The sequence below is a fragment of the Podarcis muralis genome, chromosome 7 (genome assembly GCF_964188315.1).
Source record: "Podarcis muralis chromosome 7, rPodMur119.hap1.1, whole genome shotgun sequence".
NCBI classification, from domain to species: Eukaryota; Metazoa; Chordata; class Lepidosauria; order Squamata; family Lacertidae; genus Podarcis; species Podarcis muralis.
The window spans coordinates 86954830-86977291 of NC_135661.1; the positions used below are offsets into that span (position 1 = coordinate 86954830).

Here is a 22462-nt window from a genome sequence, read left to right on the forward strand (position 1 = left end):
GCTGTGGTCTCGTGATTGCTGTGTGACCGGCAGGAAGGCAGAGGGCACACACAATGCTGCCGCCGTTGTGCTCATGAAGAAGAAGAATATCTTTTGCATGATCTGCTGCAAATGCTGCCTGCGGTAGTAATTTCCCCTATACAGTGGTACCTCGGGTTAAGTACTTAATTCGTTCCGGAGGTCCGTTCTTAACCTGAAACTGTTCTTAACCTGAAGCACCACTTTAGCTAATGGGGCCTCCCGCTGCTGCTGTGCCGCCGGAGCACAATTTCTGTTCTCATCCTGAAGCAAAGTTCTTAACCTGAAGTAGTATTTCTGGGTTAGCGGAGTCTGTAACCTGAAGCGTCTGTAACCTGAAGCATCTGTAACCCAAGGTACCACTGTACTGTATCGCATGGCCAGGGGGAGTTGAGAGAGGTGCTCTCTTCACCTCAACGCAATGCACTCCCACCCCTGTTGCAGATAATAATAATAATAATAATAATAATAATAGTAATAATAATAATAATAATAATAATAATAATAATAATAATAATTATTATTATTATTATTATTATTATTATTATTATTATTATTATTATTATTATTATTTATATCCCGCCCATCTGGCTGGGCCTCCCCAGGCACTCTGGGCGGCTTCCAACAAAACATTAAAATACAGTGGTCTGTTAAACATTAAAAGCTTCCCTAAACAGGGCTGCCTTCAGATGTCGTGTAAAAGTCTGGTAGTTGTTCTTCTGACATCTGGTGGGAGGGTGTTCCACAGGGCAGGTGCCACCACCGAGAAGGCCCTCTGCCTGGTTGCCTGTAACTTGGCTTCTCACAGGGTGGGAACTGCCAGAAGGCCCTTGGCGCTGGACCTCAGTGTCCAGGCAGAATGATGGGGGTGGAGACGCTCCTTCAGATATACTGGGCTAAGAGGCCGTTTAGGGCTTTAAAGGTTAGCACCAACACTTTGAATTGTGCTTGGAAATGTATTAGGATGGGAAACGTATTAGATTAGAGGGGGGGGGGGCTTTAGCTGGTGGTGTACAGTAGTGGTCTGGGGGTCGGATCCTCCTCCTGCAGCCTCCAGTGCCCTAAATTGGAGGCACCGGGTGCTGCAGAGCAAAACTTTGAGGAGGCTCGCTGAAAAGACAAGGGAACGGGGTGCAAGTTCTGTTCTCTACAAAATGGAACTTCACGCTGAAAGCACGCCTTAAGTCGCTCATCAAATCACAGAGTCGGAAGCGGTCCCCGGGGGTCATCTAGTCCAACCCTCTGGCGGTGCTGACATCGGAGTGCTTCAGAATCGGCGGATCTAACGGGAAAGCAACACCTGGAGATCTGCACCCGTTGTTGCAGCGCGTGCCTCGTGATCGCTATTGCGTCATCATAGGATTATTGCCCAACCTTAGAAGGGGTGAGAGGGGGGTTTCTGGAGGGCTGGACCAGGACCTGGCAGGCGAAGGGTCGAATCCCGGGTGTGACTCTGGCGGCCAATGACTGCCTTCTCTCGGCCTGACCTACCCTGCAGGGTTGTTGTTGTGGGAGGGAGGGGTTGCGGGAGGAGGAGGAGCAGGACGCAGATACGCGAAGCCGCCCAGAAGCGGCAACAACAATAATAATAATAATAATAATAATAATAATAATTTATTATTTATACCCCGCCCATCTGGCTGGGTTTCCCCAGCCACTCTGGGCGGCTTCCAACAAAACACTTGTTACGGCTAAATCTGGGTGCGGGGCTACCCTGCCACCCAGCTCGTCGGACTAAGTAAGTCCGCGGGTCCCTGCGGAAGAAAATGAGCTCAGCCGGACAGGAGCAAACTGCAGAAGATCCAAGTTTATTGCGCAACAGGTTCAAGGCGAGATTGAACAGCGAGAAAGGGGTGACATGAACTTTTGAAACTCCCTCCATGTCCCAGAATACAGTGCAAAATACATCCCAGTTACATCATGAATACATTAAGTAGAGGTTGGGTTACACCGGATTAACATACGGAGGAGGGAGGGGGGAATATGCAGAGCTGGAGATATGCGCAGATAAGCACTTCCTGATGAGAAGACAATGGTCCATGTACTGGCATTTCCTGGAGGAAAGGCTTGGCAGAGTGATTTGACAGGATTAGGGTCTTGACACCTTGCTTGAGGGATTATGGAGGACGGGGAGGTGTCATGGAGTCCTAGAGAAATTGAGCAAATTGGCACGTTGATTTTCTATGGATTTTATAGATTTTAGTCCCTTTGACAATTGGGAATAAATGGATATATTGTAGCGAAGAAGAAGGTGAAGAAGACATGCCCCCCCCTTCCGTAACACACTAAAATAAAATAACCTATTAAACAGTAAAACATTCAAAGCTTCCCTAAACAAAAGCAAGCCGCGCTTCCCTCCGGCCGCCAGGGGCCGCTGGCGCGTACCCTCGAGCCCCTCTAGGAGAGGCGGGCGGGGCTTCCGGTCTCTGTGGCCTCCCGGGCCGGAAGCGAGCGCGAGGAGGGCGGGAGGGAGAGAGACTTCCTTCGTCGGTCGCCCGGGAGCTGAGAGGAGCCTCCGAGGCCGGTGAGGGAGGGGAAAGAGGGGGAGGGGAGGGATCTCCCCCACTCACGACCCCCCCCCGAGGTCCGGAGTCTTCTCCCCCCCCCACTCCCCGAGAGTGAAGTTCTCCCCGTTGGAGTTCTCCCCGTGAGGGGGGGCAGAGAGGGGTGGGGGGGAAGGACAGAGAGGGGCCTGGGGGAGGCCTCCCCCCCGGACCCTCAAGAAGCGCAGTCCGGCCGAGGAGCCAGAAAGGGGGCGTCTTCCATGTGGGGGAGGGGAGGGAGAAGAAGAAGAATCCTGTCGCCCCCCTTCCCCGCGCTGTCTTGAAAGGGCCCTCGAGGAGACCCCAGTGGGGCGGGGGGGGGGGGCTCCCCTGTCAAACTGCCTCTTTCCCCGGCCCCTGACTCTCCTGCGCCCCCGTCTCCAGCCCCCTTCGACTCCCTGGGGCTGAGGTCCCTTCTCCCCGCCCAATGAGATATTTGTTTAGGGAACTTTTTGAATGTTTGACTTTGTATTGTGCTTTTTATTTTCTGTTGGGAGCTGCCCAGAGTGGCTGGGGAAACCCAGCCAGATGGGCAGGGTATAAATGAAATTATTATTATTATTATTATTATTATTATTATTATTATTATGTGGAAAACAGGAGTGCCTGCCTGGCGTGCTCTGGTCCATGGGGTCACGAAGAGTCAGACACGACTAAACAACAACAATTATTAATTATTATTATTATTATTATTGGAGGGTGCCCTGCCCCAGTTGATGGGCATCGCCATTCAAATAATATGGGTGAACCTCGCCGTGCCATCAGTTGTGCAGGGAGGGGCTGACCCATCCCTCCCCCAATATTTTCTTCACGTTGGCACCCCTGGCAGCAGGGCACTGGTGTGGGTCAAAGGCGGCTGTCCTGGGTGTGTGTTGCTGCTGCCTATTCTGGCTCCCTGAGTCCTGCCCTTGGAATGCCGCTGGGCGGCCTCAGCAGCTTAACTTGGGGTGTTGCCTTCCCTGCAGGTCTCCTCCGGCTGACCGGGCGTCACAGCCCTTGGCTTGGCACCATGGTGTCTGTCATGATGGGTAAGTCTGCCTGACCCCCCCCCCCTTTAACCCCGGTATGTCTTTGGAAGGGAGCCAGAGCAAAGCCAAACGCAAGAGGGGCTGGAGGGAAGGGGTAGCGGCAGAAGCAGGGCAGCCAAATCCAAGAGCCTCTCCCATTGTTCTGTACAAGGCGCCTGGCTGAAGCCCAGATGGGTGGCAGCAGCTGCAAATGTGGAAAATGCGAGTATGAGGTCAGCTGGGAAGAGGCGCTGGAGTGACGGCTTGGGGGGTGAAACAGAGACCAGGGAGATAAGCGCACAAGAATAGCCTGCTGTATCAGGACAGTGGCTCTTTGGTCCAGCGCCCTGTTTTCACAGCAGCCAACCAGATGCCCATTCTGGGAATCCTACAAGCAGGATCCGCGCACAAGAGCACTTTCTCTCCTCCTGTCGCTTTGCTCAGGTGCTGGTTGCTTCTGACATAATCTTCTCTGTCTTTCAGCAACGTCAGAGTGGATTCAGTTCTTCAAAGAAGCTGGGATCCCCCCGGGGCCTGCTGTCAACTACGCCGTCATGTTTGTGGATAATAGGTGAGGCTGTTGAGAGATGGAGCCTCTGTGGAACATCTCGCTCTTCTCTTTCCTGTGCTTCTGCTGCAGTCTGGGAGAGTGGGACTTCAGGAGCTCACGTGCAAGGGAATCTGTGATCCCTAGAAAGTGTCTCATTGATCCCACTGTAGGGGAGACCTGCCAGTCCTGCTTTCTATATAATGTGGGTTGGGAGGTGGGGATCTGTGTTCAGTGGCAGATGCTAAAGCCACCAGCTGCTTTTTTAAACCTCCCAGCAGATGTCCGAAAAAAGACTTACATGGCTGAAAGGATCCCTTGCGCATTGTTTGTGGGAGTGTGGAAGAGTTTAGGTCAGGAACATTGCATCGGCCTGACGTATTGGCTTGTTCGAATCTTAAAATACCAAATAGCATGCATTATGTGGCCCAAGAATATTTTTCAAATGTTTACCTCTCTGAGAAAAACAAAACAATATACCCTTTGTTTCTCGGAACAAAGGCCAAGTATTTTTTAATTCCACTTGTGGTACCACACCCTACAGAATACCACAGGGCAGTGACCCTCATATGGGCTTTTCCTCCTATTGCCCTCATGTTACGGAATGCCTTTCTGTCTCCCATATATGAAGCAGCAACATCAGTTCCTTCAGGCTTTCCCCCTCAGATTTCCCTTACGATTGGACCCTGCTTTCATTTGTTTAAATTCCCCGAATTTTATAAATCTATGTATGGGTGAGTGGCATTGGAGCAAATGGATATCTGAAATGTCATTATTTCTGAAGCCTTGTGAAAAAAGGCAGATGACCAGTTCCCCATTGCAGTGGGGAGTTTTTCTGTCCATTCCTTCCCGTGGTGGCTGGAAGAGTTTCCTTGTGCCAGGCTGTTGCACACCCTGTTCGCAGAGTGCTTGTAGATTGCACAGCTGGGGTATGGCACGTGACTCACCACCACAGACCTTGTCCCCTGCAGGATCCAGAAGAACATGCTGATGGACCTCAACAAGGAGATCATGAACGAGCTGGGCATCACCATCGTCGGAGATATCATTGCCATCCTCAAACATGCCAAAGTCGTGTACAGGCAGGTGGGTTCTCCCAGGAAGCGGCTAACAATTTCTCCCACATGCTTTGCATTAAATGGATGTGATATTGGCTTCTAGCTGGCTGGTAACCCTCTGGCATTCTGGGTGGGATCTTTGGATGTACAACAGTGGCCACTTGCACCCAAGTGAAGATGCCCGGATGGTGCCTGGTGTCTCCACCACCTGGAGGTGCATGCCTGGGGATCCTTGGACCTGGACTGTTTTCACACACTAGCACAGGGGTCGGCAAAGTTTTTGTGGCTTGGGCCGGTTCACGGTCCCGCAGACACTGCAGTGAGCCGGAGTGTGTGTGCACGCATGCATGCGCAAACGCTGTTTCCGGCGCGGAGGAGGCATGCGCAGCTTCCCATTGGCTGCAGGAGCTTCCTACAGCCAATGGGAAACCGGCCAGTGTTGGGGAAGGCGGTCCCCGTGCATGGGAGCAGACTGAGCGGGCGGCGGGGGTCCATGGGCCGGTTAAAAGACCCCCATAGGCCTCTTGTGGCCCATGGGCCTTAGGTTGCTGGCCCCTGCACTAGCAGCGCATCCTGTAGAGTTCTATCCATTATATTTTATTTGCACAATCTAAACGAATTTTGGAAACCAAAAAGTTGCATGGAAAAATATGACTTTTGAGCCACCTGGCCCCAAAATGGCAACTAGGCATTCTATTTTAGCAACTGTAGCCCCGGTTTAAGGAGCCATTGGCACCTGGCTTGTGTATGTGAGTTTTTAACGCTGGTCTACAAGGTTTTTTTTTGGTGGAGTGGAATCCAGCAGTAAAACTTCAACCTAGAAGGCTATGGTTGCAAGCCAGGGGGCTGCCATGAGCAACCAGTGATTGTGTGGGCTACACAATAGCCTTTGCCCAGTGCAGGGGAGAATTCTAGAATTGTAGAGTTGGAAAGGACCCCCGAGGGTCATCCAGTCCAACCCCTTGCAGTGCAGGGATCACAACTCTAGTATCCCTGACAGGTGGACATCGTCAAACAGCTCTTGCCATCAGGGGATGTGCAAGGATTTCAGTGCTCTTTGCTGATACCTCTTGGGAAGTGAAGCAAAGGACCTGAGCTGCCCGGTGGACCCTGCTTAAGGGTCTGGAAGCCCCATAACACCCTGCATGACTCCCAGGCCAGATCTGTAGGTGAAGACCTGCAGTGCTCCACTCCTCTCCTTGCACCAGCGTCCAGGACCAGAAGGGGTTCTTTTTTGGGGGGAGGGGGCATGCCTGAACCTGGCGCATTTGTCGAGAGACCGTGCCTTTGCTAGGGGAACCATCTCCACCTGCACCTCACTATTGCATTGTGGTGTTCCCTCTGTCCCTAGGAAATGTGCAAGGCTGCTACAGAATCGGTGGCTTCCAGCCAACCCACCCTGCAGTCTGAACTCCGTCGGAATGCCAACAGCGGTGAGTAACACAAATGGTTGGCTGCAGATGGAGGAGGTGGCCAGGCCTTTCCTCCACTCTCGGTCTCTCTCTGTCTCTCCCTCCTCCGTCTCCCTGCCAAGGCCCCTTCTCTTCTCACTGCATGAAGTTGGCTGCTCCTTTCTGACCACCCCAGGATGCTAATAACGTCCCTTCATATCAAGCAACATCAGCCCCACTGGTCCGTGCAGTGTGGTTCTCCTGGACCTTTCAGTTTGTTCCCTGGGTCTTTTGGGTGATGTTGCTCAGACAGGGCAGGTCCTTCCTTGGATGCCCCTTCCTCCATTCTGTGCGGCTGTCTATTTTGATCATGGCTGTAGCTGGAAGAAGCTCACTGGCTTCCCGGGATCAGACCTTTTGGAGCCAGTGTGGTGTAGTGGTTAAGAGTGGTAGTCTCGTAATCTGGTGAACCGGGTTTGATTCCCCGCTCCTCCACATGCAGCTGCTGGGTGACCTTGGGCCAGTCACACTTCTCTGAAGTCTCTCAGCCCCACTCACCTCACAGAGTGTTTGTTGTGGGGGAGGAAGGGAAAGGAGATTGTTAGCCGCTTTGAGACTCCTTCGGGTAGTGATAAAGCGGGATATAAAATCCAAACTCCTCCTCCTCTTCTTCTTCTTCTTCTTCTTCTTCTTTTTCTTCTGAGCTACGAAGCTTCCCCTCCCCTTACAGCCAAGCTGCTGTCCTTTCATCTCGAATAAAAACATTTTTGTTCTTTCGCGTATTTTCAAACAGTTCTTAGCTCTTGCCGCTGTTGCAAGTCCTGTTTTCAATTACGTGTTGCTGGTTGCTTTAAATATATGTGCATTATGGAAAGGCATGATAATTTTAAAATAAATAAAAATAACAAATTAAAATTAAAAAAATTAGATACCCCCTGCCTTCCCCACCCTCATGTGCCGCTCTGCTTCTGCTTCACTGCCTCCTGCTTGCAGTTGAACTGCTCCAGCTGACGTCCTGCCTGCCCTGCAGTGACATCCCATAATACGTCTGGCTGTGGGCATGGGTCTCACTTTGCAGGAAAAACTCAGGCAGTGGGAGAGGATTCCATGGCCACCTCCTCCGGGCTAAGCAGTTCCATGGAGGAGAAAGCCTTATCTGAGAGCTCCCCAAATCCTATTCCAGGGTGTATCTTTTAAACCACCCCTCTGGCATTCCTGCTATTACTGGCCTCTCATTTGCCCCGTCAACATGGGCACTGGGCAAAAAACCTTCTATATGGTGTTGGTGAGATGGAAACAACAGCCAGTTTTAAACCCATCCTAAGGACACGTCTATTTAAGCAGCCATTCCGTTTAGTTAAAGCTCTGGTTTTCCCAGTAGTGATGTAGAGAAGTGAGAGCTGGACCATAAAGAAGGCTGATAGCCGAAGAATTGATGCTTTTGAATTCTGGTGCTGGAGGAGACTCTTGAGAGTCCCAGGGACTGCAAGAAGATCCAACCTCTCCATTCTGAAGGAAATCAGCCCTGAGTGCTCACTGGAAGGACAGATCCTGAAGCTGAGGCTCCAAGACTTTGGCCACCTCATGAGAAGAGAAGACTCCCTGGAAAAGACCCTGATGTTGGGAAAGATGGAGGGCACAAGGAGAAGGGGACGACAGAGGACGAGATGGTTGGACAGTGTTCTCAAAGCTACAATCATGAGTTTGACCAAACTGTGGAAGGCAGTGGAAGACAGGAGTGCCTGGCGTGCTCTGGTTCATGGGGGTCACGAAGAGTCGGACACGGCTAAACAACTAAACAACAACAACCCGAGCTTATAAGATCCATCACACAGCTTCATTATTTCATTATTTATTGATATTTATCTGAATGTTTTGTTGCAGGCTTCTCTGCTTTTACTGATGTGTTTCTTTGTGTTTTTGGTTTTAAACGTATATCTCCCCCCCCAACTATCTTTCGGTGTTATACATAAAACCGCTGAAGGATTTTGGCACATAAAGTGGTGTGTAACTTTGATTCATGATGATGTTCCTGCAGCTGCCACCCGGATGATCGCAAACAGCTTGAGCCGAGACTCCCCACCTTCCACCCCGGTCCGAAGACCCGACACCAGCACCTCCAAAATCTCCATCACGGTCTCCAATAAAATGGCAGCAAAGAATGCCAAAGCAGGTAGGTTTTTTTGGAATCTGCGAAAATGAAGCCTTTGGGGAAAAAATCTGTTTCAAAACTCTTCCAGCCCTAGTTCTGCCAGGCATGGCTCTCTGCTCCCCACTAGTGGCCAGATTTTCCCCATGGGTATTGCTGTTGGCTCTGAATGCCCATCCTTGAGTTGCCCAGCCAGAGGCCTCTGGACTCAAGGCAGGCGTGAGCTGGCCTTTCTCCCATCCTCTTCCTGCTGCCACAGCTCTCTGCAGTCCAGAGGCCGAGAACTCCACGCTCCCAGTGAAGCGCCGCCGCGTCACGGCAGAGATGGAAGGGAAGTACATTGTCCACATGCCCAAGGGAACCACCCCCAGGACCAAGAAGATCCTGGAGCAGCAGCAGCAGGCAGCCAAAGGTACCTGGGCCACTTCCCCTGGGGAGCGGGGCTGAAGGCCGGCCAGCGTCCTTTAAAGCTGGGAAATGGGGGCAGGTCCGTGGCCACCTTAATTCATCCAGAGTAGTACTGTTAATTTTCCACTGCGGTGCAAAGGCCCAGCTGGCCTCCACTGCGAGACTGGTGTTGAGTGTCACTGGTCCCATGCTGCGGAACACGCTTCTGGCAGAGATGCGGCAGGCACCCTCGCTTTGAACTTTCTGGCCTCTCTTGTAGGCTTCTTTTTATAATGGCCAGCCAGCTTTTGCAGTTGCTTAACATTTCCTTGAATGGCCAGCCGTTCACTTTAAGGGATGGCTCTGTACGGCTTTCAAAGGATTCTTGTTGTTACTGTACCTTGTGGCCCTGACATTTTGCAAGAGGACAGTATATCGGTACTTAGCTGAATGGAATCAAACCCTGCACTTAAAGAGCAAATTCAGAACCAAGGAAAATTTATGTGCTGAGTTAAAGCACAGCCCAAATAAAAGAGGTAAACAAGCAGGTTCAGCCAAAATTCATTTTGCTCTCCCAGCTGCCAGCCTGCTGCTGCTACTGCTGCCCAGCCGGCCCTTGTTTTTCTTCTGGTGCTTATGCCTGGCTCTTCCTAATTTTGTTTTTAATTGTGACACTTTGCAAAGTCCAGCTTCCTTGTTCCACATGACTGACGTCCTCTGGCCAGAACTAACACCCCATCACAGACACAGGTGCAGCCGCTTGCGAAATTGCCGGTTGGCAAAGGTTTTGCAGTCTTGGCGTGGGTGGGGTGGGGAACGCAGGCCTCTGGGGTGCAAAATTGTTTCTTATGCACTATGGGCAGTGTTGCCTAACCTGCAGGGGCAAGGACTTCTGGTACGGTGTGGCTTCCAGAGACTGATGCCATCAGGCTGGGGAAAGGAGTATTTGGAAATAGTTTGGGTGCTGCAGAGTAGCATTAAAAATATATTATTTAATCTCGTTTGCTGCTTCAAAAGCTTTTTGGAGTGAAACACATAAGCACGCTATGAAATCAACATTTGGCCCCTGTTGCTCCTTTGAAAAGCCCTTCTCTCGTTTTAACTCTGCATGGCTTCTTTCCACTGCTACCTTGTTATTGACAGGCTTACAGAGAACCTCCGTGTTTGACCGGCTGGGCGCAGAGACCAGTGTGGACACAACCACAGGAAGCAAGGTGAGAGCAAAAGGCAGGGACCCGCTTGCTCGGGGGGCTCTTCTTTTGAACCTTCCCCCACTCCCCATGCCGGGGGTCCCACAAAGGGGGGCCGGTTGGCAAGGCAGAGATTAAACATGTATGGTTGGGGGAGTAGAGGTGGACTTCCACTTTCGGACCCAGCCAAGGCGTTCAGGGTGGCGCTAGAGCTCTTCTGACATGGGAGGTGGCACTTTGGTCCGGTGGGGCTGTTGCCACGACCCACTAAGGGAGATAGGTAAAGGTAAAGGGACCCCTGACCATTAGGTCCAGTCGTGACGAACTCTGGGCTCATCTCGCTTTACTGGCCGAGGGAGCCGGCGTACAGCTTCCGGGTCATGTGGCCAGCATGATTAAGCGGCTTCTGGCGAACCAGAGCAGCGCATGGAAATGCCGTTTACTTTCCCACCGGAGTGGTACCTATTTATCTACTTGCACTTTGACGTGCTTTCAAACTGCTAGGTTGGCAGGAGCAGGGACTGAGCAACGGGAGCTCACCCCGTCACGGGGATTTGAACCACCAACCTTCTGATCGGCAAGTCCTAGGCTCTGTGGTTTAACCTACAGCGGCACCCGCATACCACTAAGGGAGATAATCATAATGAAATTGGAAAAGCAACAATTGCACATCTATTCAAATTCCATCTGAAACTATATAGTTGAATTAATTCAAAACAAAATGGATGAGCTGGATGAGGATACCAGCTTTTCAAAGTCTGGTAGTCATTTAGCACATTTAGTAACTGCTTCAACTGTTGAGTAATTTCCTCCTGTGATGGACGGCCTTGACAAAGTGATGCCAGTTTCCCAGAGTCTGGTTTAAAGCCACTTAGCAGGAGTCTTGGATGCGGGTGGCGCTGTGAGTTAAACCACAGAGCCTAGGGCTTGCCGATCAGAAGGTCGGTGGTTCGAATCTCTGCGAGGGGGTGAGCTCCTGTTGCTCGGTCCCTGCTTCTGCCAACCTAGCAGTTCGAAAGCACGTCAAAGTGCAAGTAGATAAATAGGTACTACTCTGGCGGGAAGGTAAACGGCGTTTCCGTGCGCTGCTCTGGTTCGCCAGAAGCGGCTTAGTCATGCTGGCCACATGACCCGAAAGCTGTACGCCGGCTCCCTCGGCCAATAAAGCGAGATGAGCGCCGCAACCCCAGAGTCGGCCACGACTGGACCTAATGGTCAGGGGTCCCTTTACCTTTAGCAGGAGTCTTAAATCACCGCCTCTAGAGCTCCTCTGCCGCACCATGCCTCTTAGTGGGCCCCCCCCCCCCGGACAATTCCACCAGCCCCCAGTGGGTGCACTGCCCATCTTGGGAGCCATTTGCAGCCCAAAGGCCTTGAGGGTGGGGGCCCCAGCCGCTCTGCCGTGCTTGCCACCCCCAGCCTCATTGAGCCGCTCTGGTGTCTTTGCAGCCCACGGGAGTCTTCAGCCGCCTGGGGGACATGCAGGAGGCCGAGGAGGACAAAGCAGTGGAGAGCGACGATGACAGCTCCGTCTTGCAGTACGCTGGGGTGCTGAAGAAATTCTTCAAGCCCTCCAGGCCCAAGGAGAGCGCCAAGGCCGCTGGGGCGACGGTCAAAGCCAAAGCCACCAGCTCCGAGCCCCAGCCGAAGGCCACAGCCACCCCTGCCCTCCAGCGGCTCGGGAGCAAGAACCTGGCGGAAAAGAAGGAGAAGAAGGCCGAGCCGCCCCCGCTGCAAGGCGGCATGGCCAAGAGACTGGGCAAGCGCCCTCTGCCTGCTGAGGCCCAGGACAGCCAGGTCACCAGCTCCAGGAGCAAGCCGGAGTCCGAGTTCCGAGTCACCATCAAGAGAACTTTGGGCAGCGCGAAGGTAAGCAGCACCACGGAGGGCCCCAGCGCCCAGATGGACAACACGGGCACCGTCAGCGTCTTTAAGCGGTTGGGCAGGAAGGCGGTGTGAGCTGGGCCCCCCACCCACCCTGGCGCGCCCTTCGCCTGCATGCGTGCGGGAGACCCTCTTTGGACAGCTTGAAGTCGGCGCCCCCTCTTTCCCGTCTGCAACACAAACGGGCTCTTGCGCGGCCTCCGGGCGGAGGACGGCTTCTGTGAAGCTTGGCTCGGTTCTTCCAGCTGTTTCCACAGGTCTGTGGGGCAGGAGCGGAACTGGGGGGGTCTTGCGTGGCTGCATGGCCCACCTCAAGGCAGCGGCTTGCCAGTGCTGGAGGCGGCACCCACCCAACGGAGCATTGCTGGGGTCGGGGTGAGGGCTCCCAGCGGGCGCGAGAGGTCATGTTGCACTGAACCCTCCTTTCTCTGTCTCTGTTATTTCCCCTCTGCAGGTCCTTGCTCTCTCCTAGGAAGTAGGTGCCTTGAGGGCCCTGTAAAAGAGCTTGCAAGATTCAGTAGATCCCTTCCCCACCCTCTACCCCCAAGCTTTCTTTTCCGTCTTTCCCAAGCGTTTACCTGCCGCTTTTCTGCAGCCTAGGAACGGCAACTGAACAGCTGGCCAGAAATTTCCTCTTGCTGGACACTGGGATCGCGCAGCCAGCCAGCGGGGTCCCAGTGCTGAGTTTTGCCCCCTGCCAGGAGGAGGAGGAAAATTCTGGCCGGCTCCTCTTTGGGTTCCATCTCTCCTCTGAGCAGGAGAGGAATTTCTCCTGGCCTGGCTGTGGCATGTGAGACGAGGTTCTTGTGGGGGCAGGAGATGGTTTCATGTGTCAAAAGAGTCCCAAACTGGGCCGGCTCTCCTGCCCCAGCCTCCTGGGAAGGGAGAAGAGAGGGCCAGGTCTCCTTCCCAGAGTCAGAGTTTCAGGCCTCCGTTGAGCCAAACCCAGATGCACGATCTGGACCCTGGCTAAATCTGAAGTCAGACTCTGGTGAGAATTGCAGTGGGCTTGGTTTTTCCATGCTCTTCTTCTCCATCAACCCCGATGGGCACCCGCATTGCTGTTTTGAGAAGCTGGGGTGGTGTAGGATGGAAGGCCAGCACCCAGGGCAGCCATATGCTGCCTCACCTGCCCTGCAGCTTCCTTGTGAGCCTGGTTCCCCCTTTCAGAGGCACCTGCCCTACAGCAGCAGGAGGGGCACTAATGCCAGGCCTGTTTTGCGCAGAGAGATGGTGGTATGCAAGCCGCCTGCCATCTCTCTCTCCTCTGGGCTCCTGCTGCTCTTGGTCTCCGCTAGAGCCCCACGTCTGAGTTTCATAGGATGCTGCCCATGCCAGCTGGACTCCGCACAATATATATTTGGAAAATGAAAACAGGCCATTGCGATGTGGTACGTCCGAGAGTCTTGGGCAATGGCAGAAGAGATGGAAATGCTCGAGGGGCCCTCCTGGACAGAGGGTGACCTGCGAGGTAGCCCAGGCCACTCTTGCACTTGACCGAAAACTCTGTATCCCAGCATGCACTGCCAGTTGGAGTATCCCTTGTGTTGGCTTCTGATTGGCACGGAACCCAGAGACGCTTCCTGTGCTCTGAGGTGCCGTCTGTGTCCCCAGCTGCCCTAGAGAGAATTATGTGACCTGCACGATTTAGGGGATGTGGTCTCCCCCATGCACCTGTTATCAGTTAAGGCTGCAGCTGTGTGGGATTTCTAATGGTTTAAATGAATTTTTATTGATTAAATTAGGGAGGGGGGAGCTAGAAGAGCTGTGGTGTAATGGTTGATAGTTTTTTTTTTTTAAAAAAGACTTTTTTTGTAAACATGAGTTAATGTGCAATTTGGATGTATCCTTGCATTCGGCTGTCAGTTGCCCAAAAGTGCAGGGGGGAGGGCGGCAAGGTTCTCAGTGCTGCTGTCAGAGCCTGCCAGGCGTGTTCCTGCGCTCCCCACACCCCGCCGCCCAGGTAGGGGAATAAAGGAATGTTCTCTTGCAATAAAATGAGTCTCCTCTTAGCTTGCAGCATCTCTTTGGGAAGCCCCCTCACAAAGGGGACACGTAGAGACACATAAGAAGAGCCTGTTGGATCAGCCCACGGGGGCAAATCTCATCCAGCATCCAATGGTTTTCCTGCTGGAAGTCTTGCCACTGGGGTGTTTGTGTGTGTACACACACTGAGAGGCCTTGCAGGAGAGGCCTTTGGTCTGTAATTCCAGCTATCCACAGGGAAAGCGGAGGAGGGGCAAGCCCTAATCAGTGGAGAGATATTGCTTGTTCTGATATTATCTTTATTTTTTTATTCATTTCATATAAATTAAATATTGCCTGATTGTTAAAAGAAAAGAAAGAATTGTTAAAAGAAAGGAACCCTCAAAGCAGCTTACAAAAAGAATAAAACAATAAAATGGTCAGTAAAACTTCAGTAGGAGAGTAAGCAAGCACAAAGCATTGGGTTTGGGGGGGAATGACCCTGTCGGATACAACCTCCTTTCTTCTTTTGGGAGGACCTGCCTTTCTTGCAGGGAAGCGGGTGGCGCTGTGGGTTAAACCACAGAGCCTAGGATTGCCGATCAGAAGGTCGGCGGTTCGAATCCCTGCGACGGGGTGAGCTCCCGTTGCTCGGTCCCTGCTCCTGCCAACCTAGCAGTTCGAAAGCACGTCAGAGTAGATAAATAGGCACCGCTCTGGCGGGAAGGTAAACGGCGTTTCCGTGCGCTGCTCTGGCTCACCAGAAGCGGCTTAGTCATGCTGCCCACATGACCCGGAAGCTGTACGCCGGCTCCCTCGGCCAATATAGCAAGATGAGCGCCGCAACCCCAGAGTCGTCCACGACTGGGCCTAACTGTCAGGGGTCCCTTTACCTTTCTTGCAGAATCATTCCTCGCCTGCCTCCTCCTCAGGCCTCAAGTACAAAAACGCCATGTAGGAAAGAAGGGAAGGTAGTAACACCCCCCCCCCCCCGGGTGCCATTTAGAAGCAGCTGTGAGTCCATGGTTGTAGGGACACAGCAGCATTATGAAGAACAGGGGAAGCCTGTCCTGTTTCGCCCCCTGAGACGAGCAGGGAATGTGCAGCCTCCTGCCTGCCCCCCTCCCAACATCCAGAACATCTCCATCTCCCTGAAATGGGTGCTGTGGTGGAAGCGGTGAGGAGAGCAACCCACTGCTGGTTACGCTGCTGCCGTCTTAAGGCAGCCGCTTCACCCCGCCAGCTGTGCTAGAAGGACAGCCCCCTTGCTGAAGGGTCAGACAGGCTTGGTATGGTCACCTACACAATGGGAATATAAGAGCTTAGGAAGAGCCTGCTGGATCAGGCCAAAGGACTCCCATCTAGTCCAGCATCCTGTTCTCACAGTGGCCAACCAGATGCCTGCTATGGGAAGCTCACAGACGATCTGAGCACAAGAGCCCTCTCATCTCGTGTGGCTTCCAGCAACTAGGATTCAGAAGCAATTGAGGCCCTTCTCTAGGCGGCCTTGAGCTCCCTGGAAGCCAGCTGGGATAGGTACACAACACACCCCTTTCTCCATGTGCCCCCAAATACTTATAGTGCTTACTGGGCTAGCTAAGCAGAGCCGTAGACGCCTGCTTCTTGGGAGGAAAGCAATGATAAACCTAGACAGCATCTTAAAAAGCAGAGACATCACCTTGCCAACAAAGGTCCGTATAGTTAAAGCTCTGGTTTTCCCAGTAGTGATGTATGGAAGTGAGAGCTGGACCATAAAGAAGGCTGATTGCCGAAGAATTGATGCTTTTGAATTCTGGTGCTGGAGGAGACTCTTGAGAGTCCCATGGACTGCAAGAAGATCCAACCTCTCCATTCTGAAGGAAATCAGCCCTGAGTGCTCACTGGAAGGACAGATCCTGAAGCTGAGGCTCCAAGACTTCGGCCACCTCTTGAGAAGAGAAGACTCCCTGGAAAAGACCCTGATGTTGGGAAAGATGGAGGGCCCAAGGAGAAGGGGACGACAGAGGACGAGATGGTTGGACAGTGTTCTTGAAGCTACCAGCATGAGTTTGGCCAAACTGTGGGAGGCAGTGGAAGACAGGAGTGCCTGGCGTGCTCTGGTCCAGGGGTCACAAAGAGTCGGACATGACTAAACAATAACAACAAAACCAAAACCCCTGCGTAAAATGGGGTGAATTACCTGCCTGCCTTCTGAGCTTGGGGCAAGTGATTGCTCTAGATTTCCCTTGAGTGTGTGGTGGTGGGCACAGACTTCGGCCTGCCAAACCAGCTTGGCCCCCCGAGTTCTAAATTCCGTTAGGAAGTTACTGTATACTCCAGGCCCCCAAACCACCAGTCCTAATTCCTAGAGGTCCGTAGCTTGTGTGGCATAATGGTCAGTGTTGGGCGAGACCAGGGTTCGAATCCCCACTCATTGGCCATGAACCTCCATGGGTGGTCTTGGGGGCCAGTCACTCAGCCTAACCAACCTCATAGCGTTGTGAGGATAAAAGGAGCAGCTGAACGTGAGTAACCTGGAGCTCCTGGCAGGAAAAGGTGGTATATAAATGTAATAAATAGAATAAATAAGCAAGTATAGATTCGAATGGAAACGTGCACATCCCTCCCTCTAAATTACCTAGCCAATACATGTATATTTTGTGTGTCCCGCCCCCCCATCGTAATTCCTCCACTACGTGGCTTTTGAACTTTGTCGTCCTTATTTACATCTACAGGCGAGATTTCATTTACTATTTATTAAATTTGCGAGTTCCTTTACCCTGTCCCGGGCAGCCCAAAGCAACTTAAGACAATAAACTCCATGCAAATACATTAACAGCAAGTGGAATGGAATGAGAAAAGCATTGTCATCATCACTACTGCGAGAGCCGGTCATTTTATTCCTCCTGGCGGCTTAACGACCTTCCCGCCGAAGAGACCTGCTCCGCTCGGAAGCTACCCCCTGCCCTGCTTCCATCCTGCACTCTGCGCATGCTCCTGCTCGATCCTGCGGGGAGGTGGTGGCAGTGGCTCCTCCCCCTCCGCCTTCCTATTGGCCGCGCCCGCTGCGGACGTGGAGAAGCCGCCTCTCGCCCCGGCCCGGGCAGCCGCGCATGCGCTCCGAGCCCAGCCGGGCCTCCTGCTGCCGCGCAGGCGCCTTGACGGCTTCGCCGCGGCTCGGGAGCCGCCCGGGGCGCGCATGCGCACACGGCCGAAGGCGGCAACGGCGGCGCTGCGGCTCGTCCTCGGTCTCGCGGCCCTGCAGCCTCGCCTCGCCGGGCTCCGCCTCGCTCCGCGCTTGCGCGCACCGCCCCGGCCGCCTCCGCCCCTCCCCCTCCTTCCTGCATGCGTGGGCCCGGCGGGGGGCGGGGTTTCCGGGAGCGCGGGCGCCGTCGGGCCTGACGCGGCGGCGAGGATGAGGATGGCGGCCCTGAGGGGGCGCCGGTAGCGGCGGCGGCGGAGGAGCCAGGTAGGCCGCGCCCCCCCCCCCGCCCTCAGTGGTATCGCCCGGAGAGACGCAGGCGCGAGCGCGGGGCACTGTGGGAGGCGAGGGAGGGGGAGCGCGGGGCAGAACTATCGGGCGCGGGGGGGGGGACGTGGGAGCGAACCATGGGCGCGGGGGGAGCAGAGGCGGGCGCGGGCGGGGCGGGGCCTGCGCGCAAGGCCGAGCCGGGCGGGGGGGGCTGCCTGGGGGAGGAGGGGGAGGCCGGGCGCCCCTCCCCCAACACGCGGCCTCTCTGCCCTGGGAGGCAGGCTTGCTCGCGGAACCGCAGGGTGGGGCGGGACCCCCAGGGGTCATCTAGCCCAACCGCGCCCCTCGGCAGCCGTGCCGTACTACGTCACGACCGAAGCATCCCCGGCAGGCGGCCACTACGCCCAGAATCGCAGGATCGGAAGAGGAGAGCTGGGAGGGGGTTCCCAGGGGTCATCTAGTCGTACCCTATGCTAGGCGGCCATCACGACCGAAGCATCCCATGCAGATGGCCCCTGCGAGAAGGGTGGAGCTGGGAGGGGGTCCCCAGGGGTCTTCTAGCCCAACCCCCTGCAGTGCAGGAGTGACAGCTAAAGAATCCCCGCGTCCTTTTCCCCTCCGCCCACCACGCTCAATTGGGTGCCCCCTCCAGAGAGAGTCTGTCCCACTTTCTTGCTGCCTCCGGGCTGGGTCTCCAGATGCCAGCCGAGGAGGCCCCTTTGCTGCCACCCCTCACCACCCCCCCCCCCGGCTCACACAGCTGCTTATGGGATGGCATTGCAGCAGTTCTGGCGCTGCCCTGCTTCAGGTGAGCCACTGAAGACACAAATTGCACTGCAAGGGGGTTGGGCTGGATGACCCTTGGAGGTCCCCTCAACTCTAGGGCTCTGTGGAATTGCCTTCCTAAGGGTGCTGCTAGGAGCTGCTGCCACCTGAATGGCAACCTAGGGCCTGTTTGGTCTTCACTCCACGCACCAAACTGGTTTTTTTTTGGGGGGGGGGCAGTGCTGTGTAGGCTATCTTGACACCTTTGCTTGCTCCTTATGGGCAGTGCTACTGGCTTCCTACTATTCTTCCAAGTTGCTCATGCATATGTGGAGAAAGTATCCCGTTTCTTCCTTCGGATGCTCCCTCATGGCCAGCTGATGATAAAAAGGGAGCCATAGGCTAGGCAGATGCTCCTGGTCACACCCAGCTCCAGTCAGTATTGCATAGTGGTTAGAGCTGGGCTAGGACCTGTGCGTCCAGGGTTCAAGTCCCCATTTGGCCATAAAACTCACTGGGCTTGACCTTGGGCCAGTCTCTTAGCCTAACCTACCTCGCAGGGTGGTTGTGGGGATAGAACAGGGAGGGAGAGAGCCATGCAGGGCACTTGAGCTGTTTGGGAGATGCAGCCCAGCCAAGCAATTTGTGGAGGAGAAAGGAGATGAGGAATAGTGTGGGTCTGTATGTACATGTGTTTATGTACTGGTGCTCTCTTAAGCACACCTGTATGATGCCAGGAGATGCCAAGAGCTGGTCCTCCTTGCCAGGAGATGCATTTGGGTTGCCCTTGTGGGAAAGGGAAAGCTGCACCTCAGAGCTGCAATCTAGTACCAAGGTGCGAGGAGCTTGGGGTTTTGTTTTGAAGGGGCCTTGCTTTGGAAACCACCCCCTGTGTTTGGGGGAATCCACAGGGGCTGCTGTGGCTGGATGTCAGCTGACGTGCTAACCGCTGGGTCGCTGCTCTGCTCTGCGCCTTGTTTTGGGGCCTTCTCTTGACACATCACCCACATTCGCTGCCCTTTTCAGTCTGGCTTCTTTGGTCTGTTGGCCTTTGGATGTTGTTGATCTTGGGCCACAGCACACACGGTTATGACTCATGTTGCTTCCCTTCTGTTTCTTTGGTTGCATTTGAATGCACACGCAGAGGGAAAGTTGCCTTCCCCAGCATCCGGACACTAAGCTGCCCTTACCGGTGTGTTTGTAGGATAGTCCTGAGAAACTGGCACTCTTTGGCACTAGAGCAGCAGACCTTGGGGGTGGTTTTGGGGGGACCAAGGCATGCTAATCCTGCCAGTTCCAGGCTTTGGGTGCCTGCCAGCCTTCCCGGAGAGGTTTTGTCCCCTTAGCTGAAGACCACATTCCAGACTAGAGCACATGGTGCTAGGCTTTTGCCTGTAGCATAGGGGAGAGGGTTTGCCTGCCTCGTGGAGGTCGGGAGCAGATGAATCACTGTTGGGGCCTTGGCTCTTTCAGACCACATTTTCTGCACTTGGGCAGGCAGCAGGTTTCCAGCACCGTTACCAGGCCCCCCTCGTCCTCTGCTACCTGTTTCAGTCCACCTTTCAGTGACACCTGAGTGTCGGGCGTTTCAGGGCGTGTGTTCTGGCTCCTGTGCATAGAAGCCCCCTGATTTCTGCTCCTTGGGCTCAATCCCTTCACCTGGATCTCTCGGTTGTGCGGGGCTTGCACAAAGGAGCAGGGTGTTCTTATGAAGGCCCCAGCAGGCCACTAAAAATAACTCAGGAGTCGCTGCTCGACATTTAGGAAATGTGCCGGCTGGCGGGCAGGCTTGTTGCTCCCGGACGGTGCGCTCACTTCCTCCTGCACGGCCTGCCCTTGGAATGTCTGCGCTGGGATGTAGCAATGGCCGGACTTGAAATTCCACTCTTCGGGAAGAGAGATCTCGAAGAGGGGAGCATCCGCTTTAGATGCCTTCCTGGAAAAATGAACGGTGGGAGGACAGGGTCCCGGTGGAATGTGTGGTGGCTTTCCTTTCTGTAATAAATATATATATTGCGAAGAAGCTAGATAAGTTTGATGGGGAGTAAATAAATTGCGTATTACACAGCCACAGGATTTAGGAAAAGGAGGAAGATTCCACAAGAGTGGTTCAATCTGGGTGGGTCATTGATGTGTAGGCTTTGCAGAGAAACGGCATGTGTGGGGAGAGGGAGGGGCCAGCTGCTTCTGTCTCCCCCCAAAGCCCTCCTGGTAAATTGAGGAGAGAGCATTGCCCCTTGGTGGTGTCAAGGTTTGGGGTATTGGGCCATGACTCTCTTGTTCCTCCAGCTCTTGACCCCAGATCTCCTTTGGAGGCTCTTGAACCCATTTTGTAAATTTGGGTAAGAAGGAGCTGCAAAGTTCTCGTGGCCTGAAAGTAGTAAATCTGCTCTGCTTTAAGCCTTGAGCCAGTCAGTGCACCAAAATTACAAAAGCTTTGAAAGAATTAAAAGCATTCAAGTGCAAAGCTCAGATGCAAACTGTTGCCTTCACAGGTTTGCGGGCTCCTCCTAACTGTTCCCTGGGCCTGTTTGTCAAATGCTTTTCCCACCCGTTTGTTGTTAATCTTAAAGGTAAAAGGTAAAGGTACACAAGCAAGTTAACAGACAATATATAGAGCAAAGAAGGGTCACGGCAGGGAGGAAAGCACATGAGGGGGAAAAGAGTCCAGTCGTGACCGACTCTGGGGTTGCGCGCCCATCTCGCTTAAGAGGCCGGGGGCCAGCGCTGTCTGAAGACACTTCCGGGTCACGTGGCCAGCGTGACGAAGCTGCTCTGGCGAGCCAGCACCAGCGCAGTGCACGGAAAAGCCGTTTACCTTCCCGCTAGTAAGCGGTCCCTATTTATCTACTTGCACCCGGGGGTGCTTTCGAACTGCTAGGTTCGCAGGCGCTGGGACCGAACAACGGGAGCGCACCCCACCGCGGGGATTCGAACCGCCGACCATGCGATCGGCAAGTCCTAGGCACTGAGGTTTTACCCACAGCACCACCCGCGTCCCTGTTGTTAATCTTAGCAGCTCACAAGTTCATGTTGACTGTGAAAAGCGCAGTTTCCTTTCCTAAACATCTTCATGTCCCCACAGCAGGTTAAGCAGTGTTTAACTTCTAAGAATAGAGGGGTGTCTGTCTGAAGGCTGGGCACTCTGCTTGCGCCCAGAGAAGCTGCCCTGGCTTGGCTCTTAGCCTCCCCTCTGGATCTCAAATCATATTTTTTTGATGGCGACAGCAAGGAATTGGCCATTATAACAATGGACTGCATGAAATGCTATTCCTCCTCGGAGTAGACCCACTGTGGTTAATGAACATGGTTAATGCAGGTTCATTAATTTCAAAGGGCCTACTCGGGAGTAGGACAAGCATTGGCTAACACCCTGCATGTTATAGATCAGGTATGTCCAACAGGTCGATTGATTTACCTGCCGGTCGCGGGTGTGTCCCTGGTGTCGATTGCTGTAATAAGTAAAGTGAAAGTGATTGCCTGGGTGTTCCTTATCCATCCCCCAAAAGCTCAACAACTTTGGTCAATCAACTCCTTAAAAAAAGGTAGATCACAGCCAATTTTTCTATACGTACTGGGACAATAGATTGCAGTCTCTTGGGAGTTGGACGTACCTGATATAGATTGCCAAGACCCCTTATACAACCTTAATCCTAGCTGTTACAAAGGTTTTACAGCAGGGCTGGGGGGGTGGGATGAGGGAGGCATCTGTTGGCTTTCCAGATATGGACTCCATCTCCCATTGGCTTGAGCCACCATGGCCAATGGTCAGGAATGATGGGACTTGTAGTCAGTCAACACCTGTGTCCCTCTCAGGCACCTGTGTCCTCTCTTCCCTGAACTCCAATCAATACCTCTCCCTTCCCTCTCTATCGCACTCAGCGTGTTTTTCCTCTTCCTGGGGACCAGCCCCCCCTCTTCCTCCCCCCTCCTGTTCCACAGGGTCACATCCTGGAGAGCGTAAACAACTCTGGTGCTCGCAATATCTGAGTCACACATGCTCTGCAAGTCAACAAGTCTCTCTTCTCCCCCCCCCCCGCCACTGCCTGCCCTCCCGCCTCCCTCCCTGTGGGGTGAGCGTTGCTGCTCTTGTGTGTTCAACCAGGG

At 53.7% G+C, this 22462-nt stretch overlaps 2 protein-coding genes across 4 annotated transcripts in view; both read left to right on the forward strand.

Moving 5' to 3' along the window:
• Window positions 1-2432: 2432 nt before the first annotated feature.
• On the forward strand, window positions 2433-14186 carry C7H19orf47 (chromosome 7 C19orf47 homolog). Of its 3 annotated transcripts, XM_028741997.2 has the most exons (10): window positions 2433-2542; window positions 3527-3589; window positions 4052-4139; window positions 5087-5201; window positions 6525-6606; window positions 8603-8737; window positions 8973-9125; window positions 10244-10314; window positions 11740-12159; window positions 12629-14186. In XM_028741997.2, the coding sequence occupies exons 2-10, from the start codon at window positions 3571-3573 to the stop codon at window positions 12644-12646; spliced, it is 1101 nt and encodes a 366-aa protein (XP_028597830.2). In that variant the 5' UTR covers window positions 2433-2542; window positions 3527-3570; the 3' UTR covers window positions 12647-14186. The 3 variants fall into 3 exon arrangements, with proteins under 3 accessions (XP_028597830.2, XP_028597829.2, XP_028597831.2); XM_028741996.2 differs by having other exon boundaries at window positions 11740-14186; XM_028741998.2 differs by lacking the exon at window positions 8973-9125 and having other exon boundaries at window positions 11740-14186.
• Window positions 14187-17330: 3144 nt separating this feature from the next.
• AKT2 (AKT serine/threonine kinase 2) overlaps window positions 17331-22462 on the forward strand; it is a 28150-nt gene continuing 23018 nt past the window's right edge. The window contains exon 1 of the mRNA XM_028741995.2: window positions 17331-17587. The gene's annotated coding sequence lies outside the window, so the exon portion shown is untranslated. The remainder of the gene's footprint in view (window positions 17588-22462) is intronic.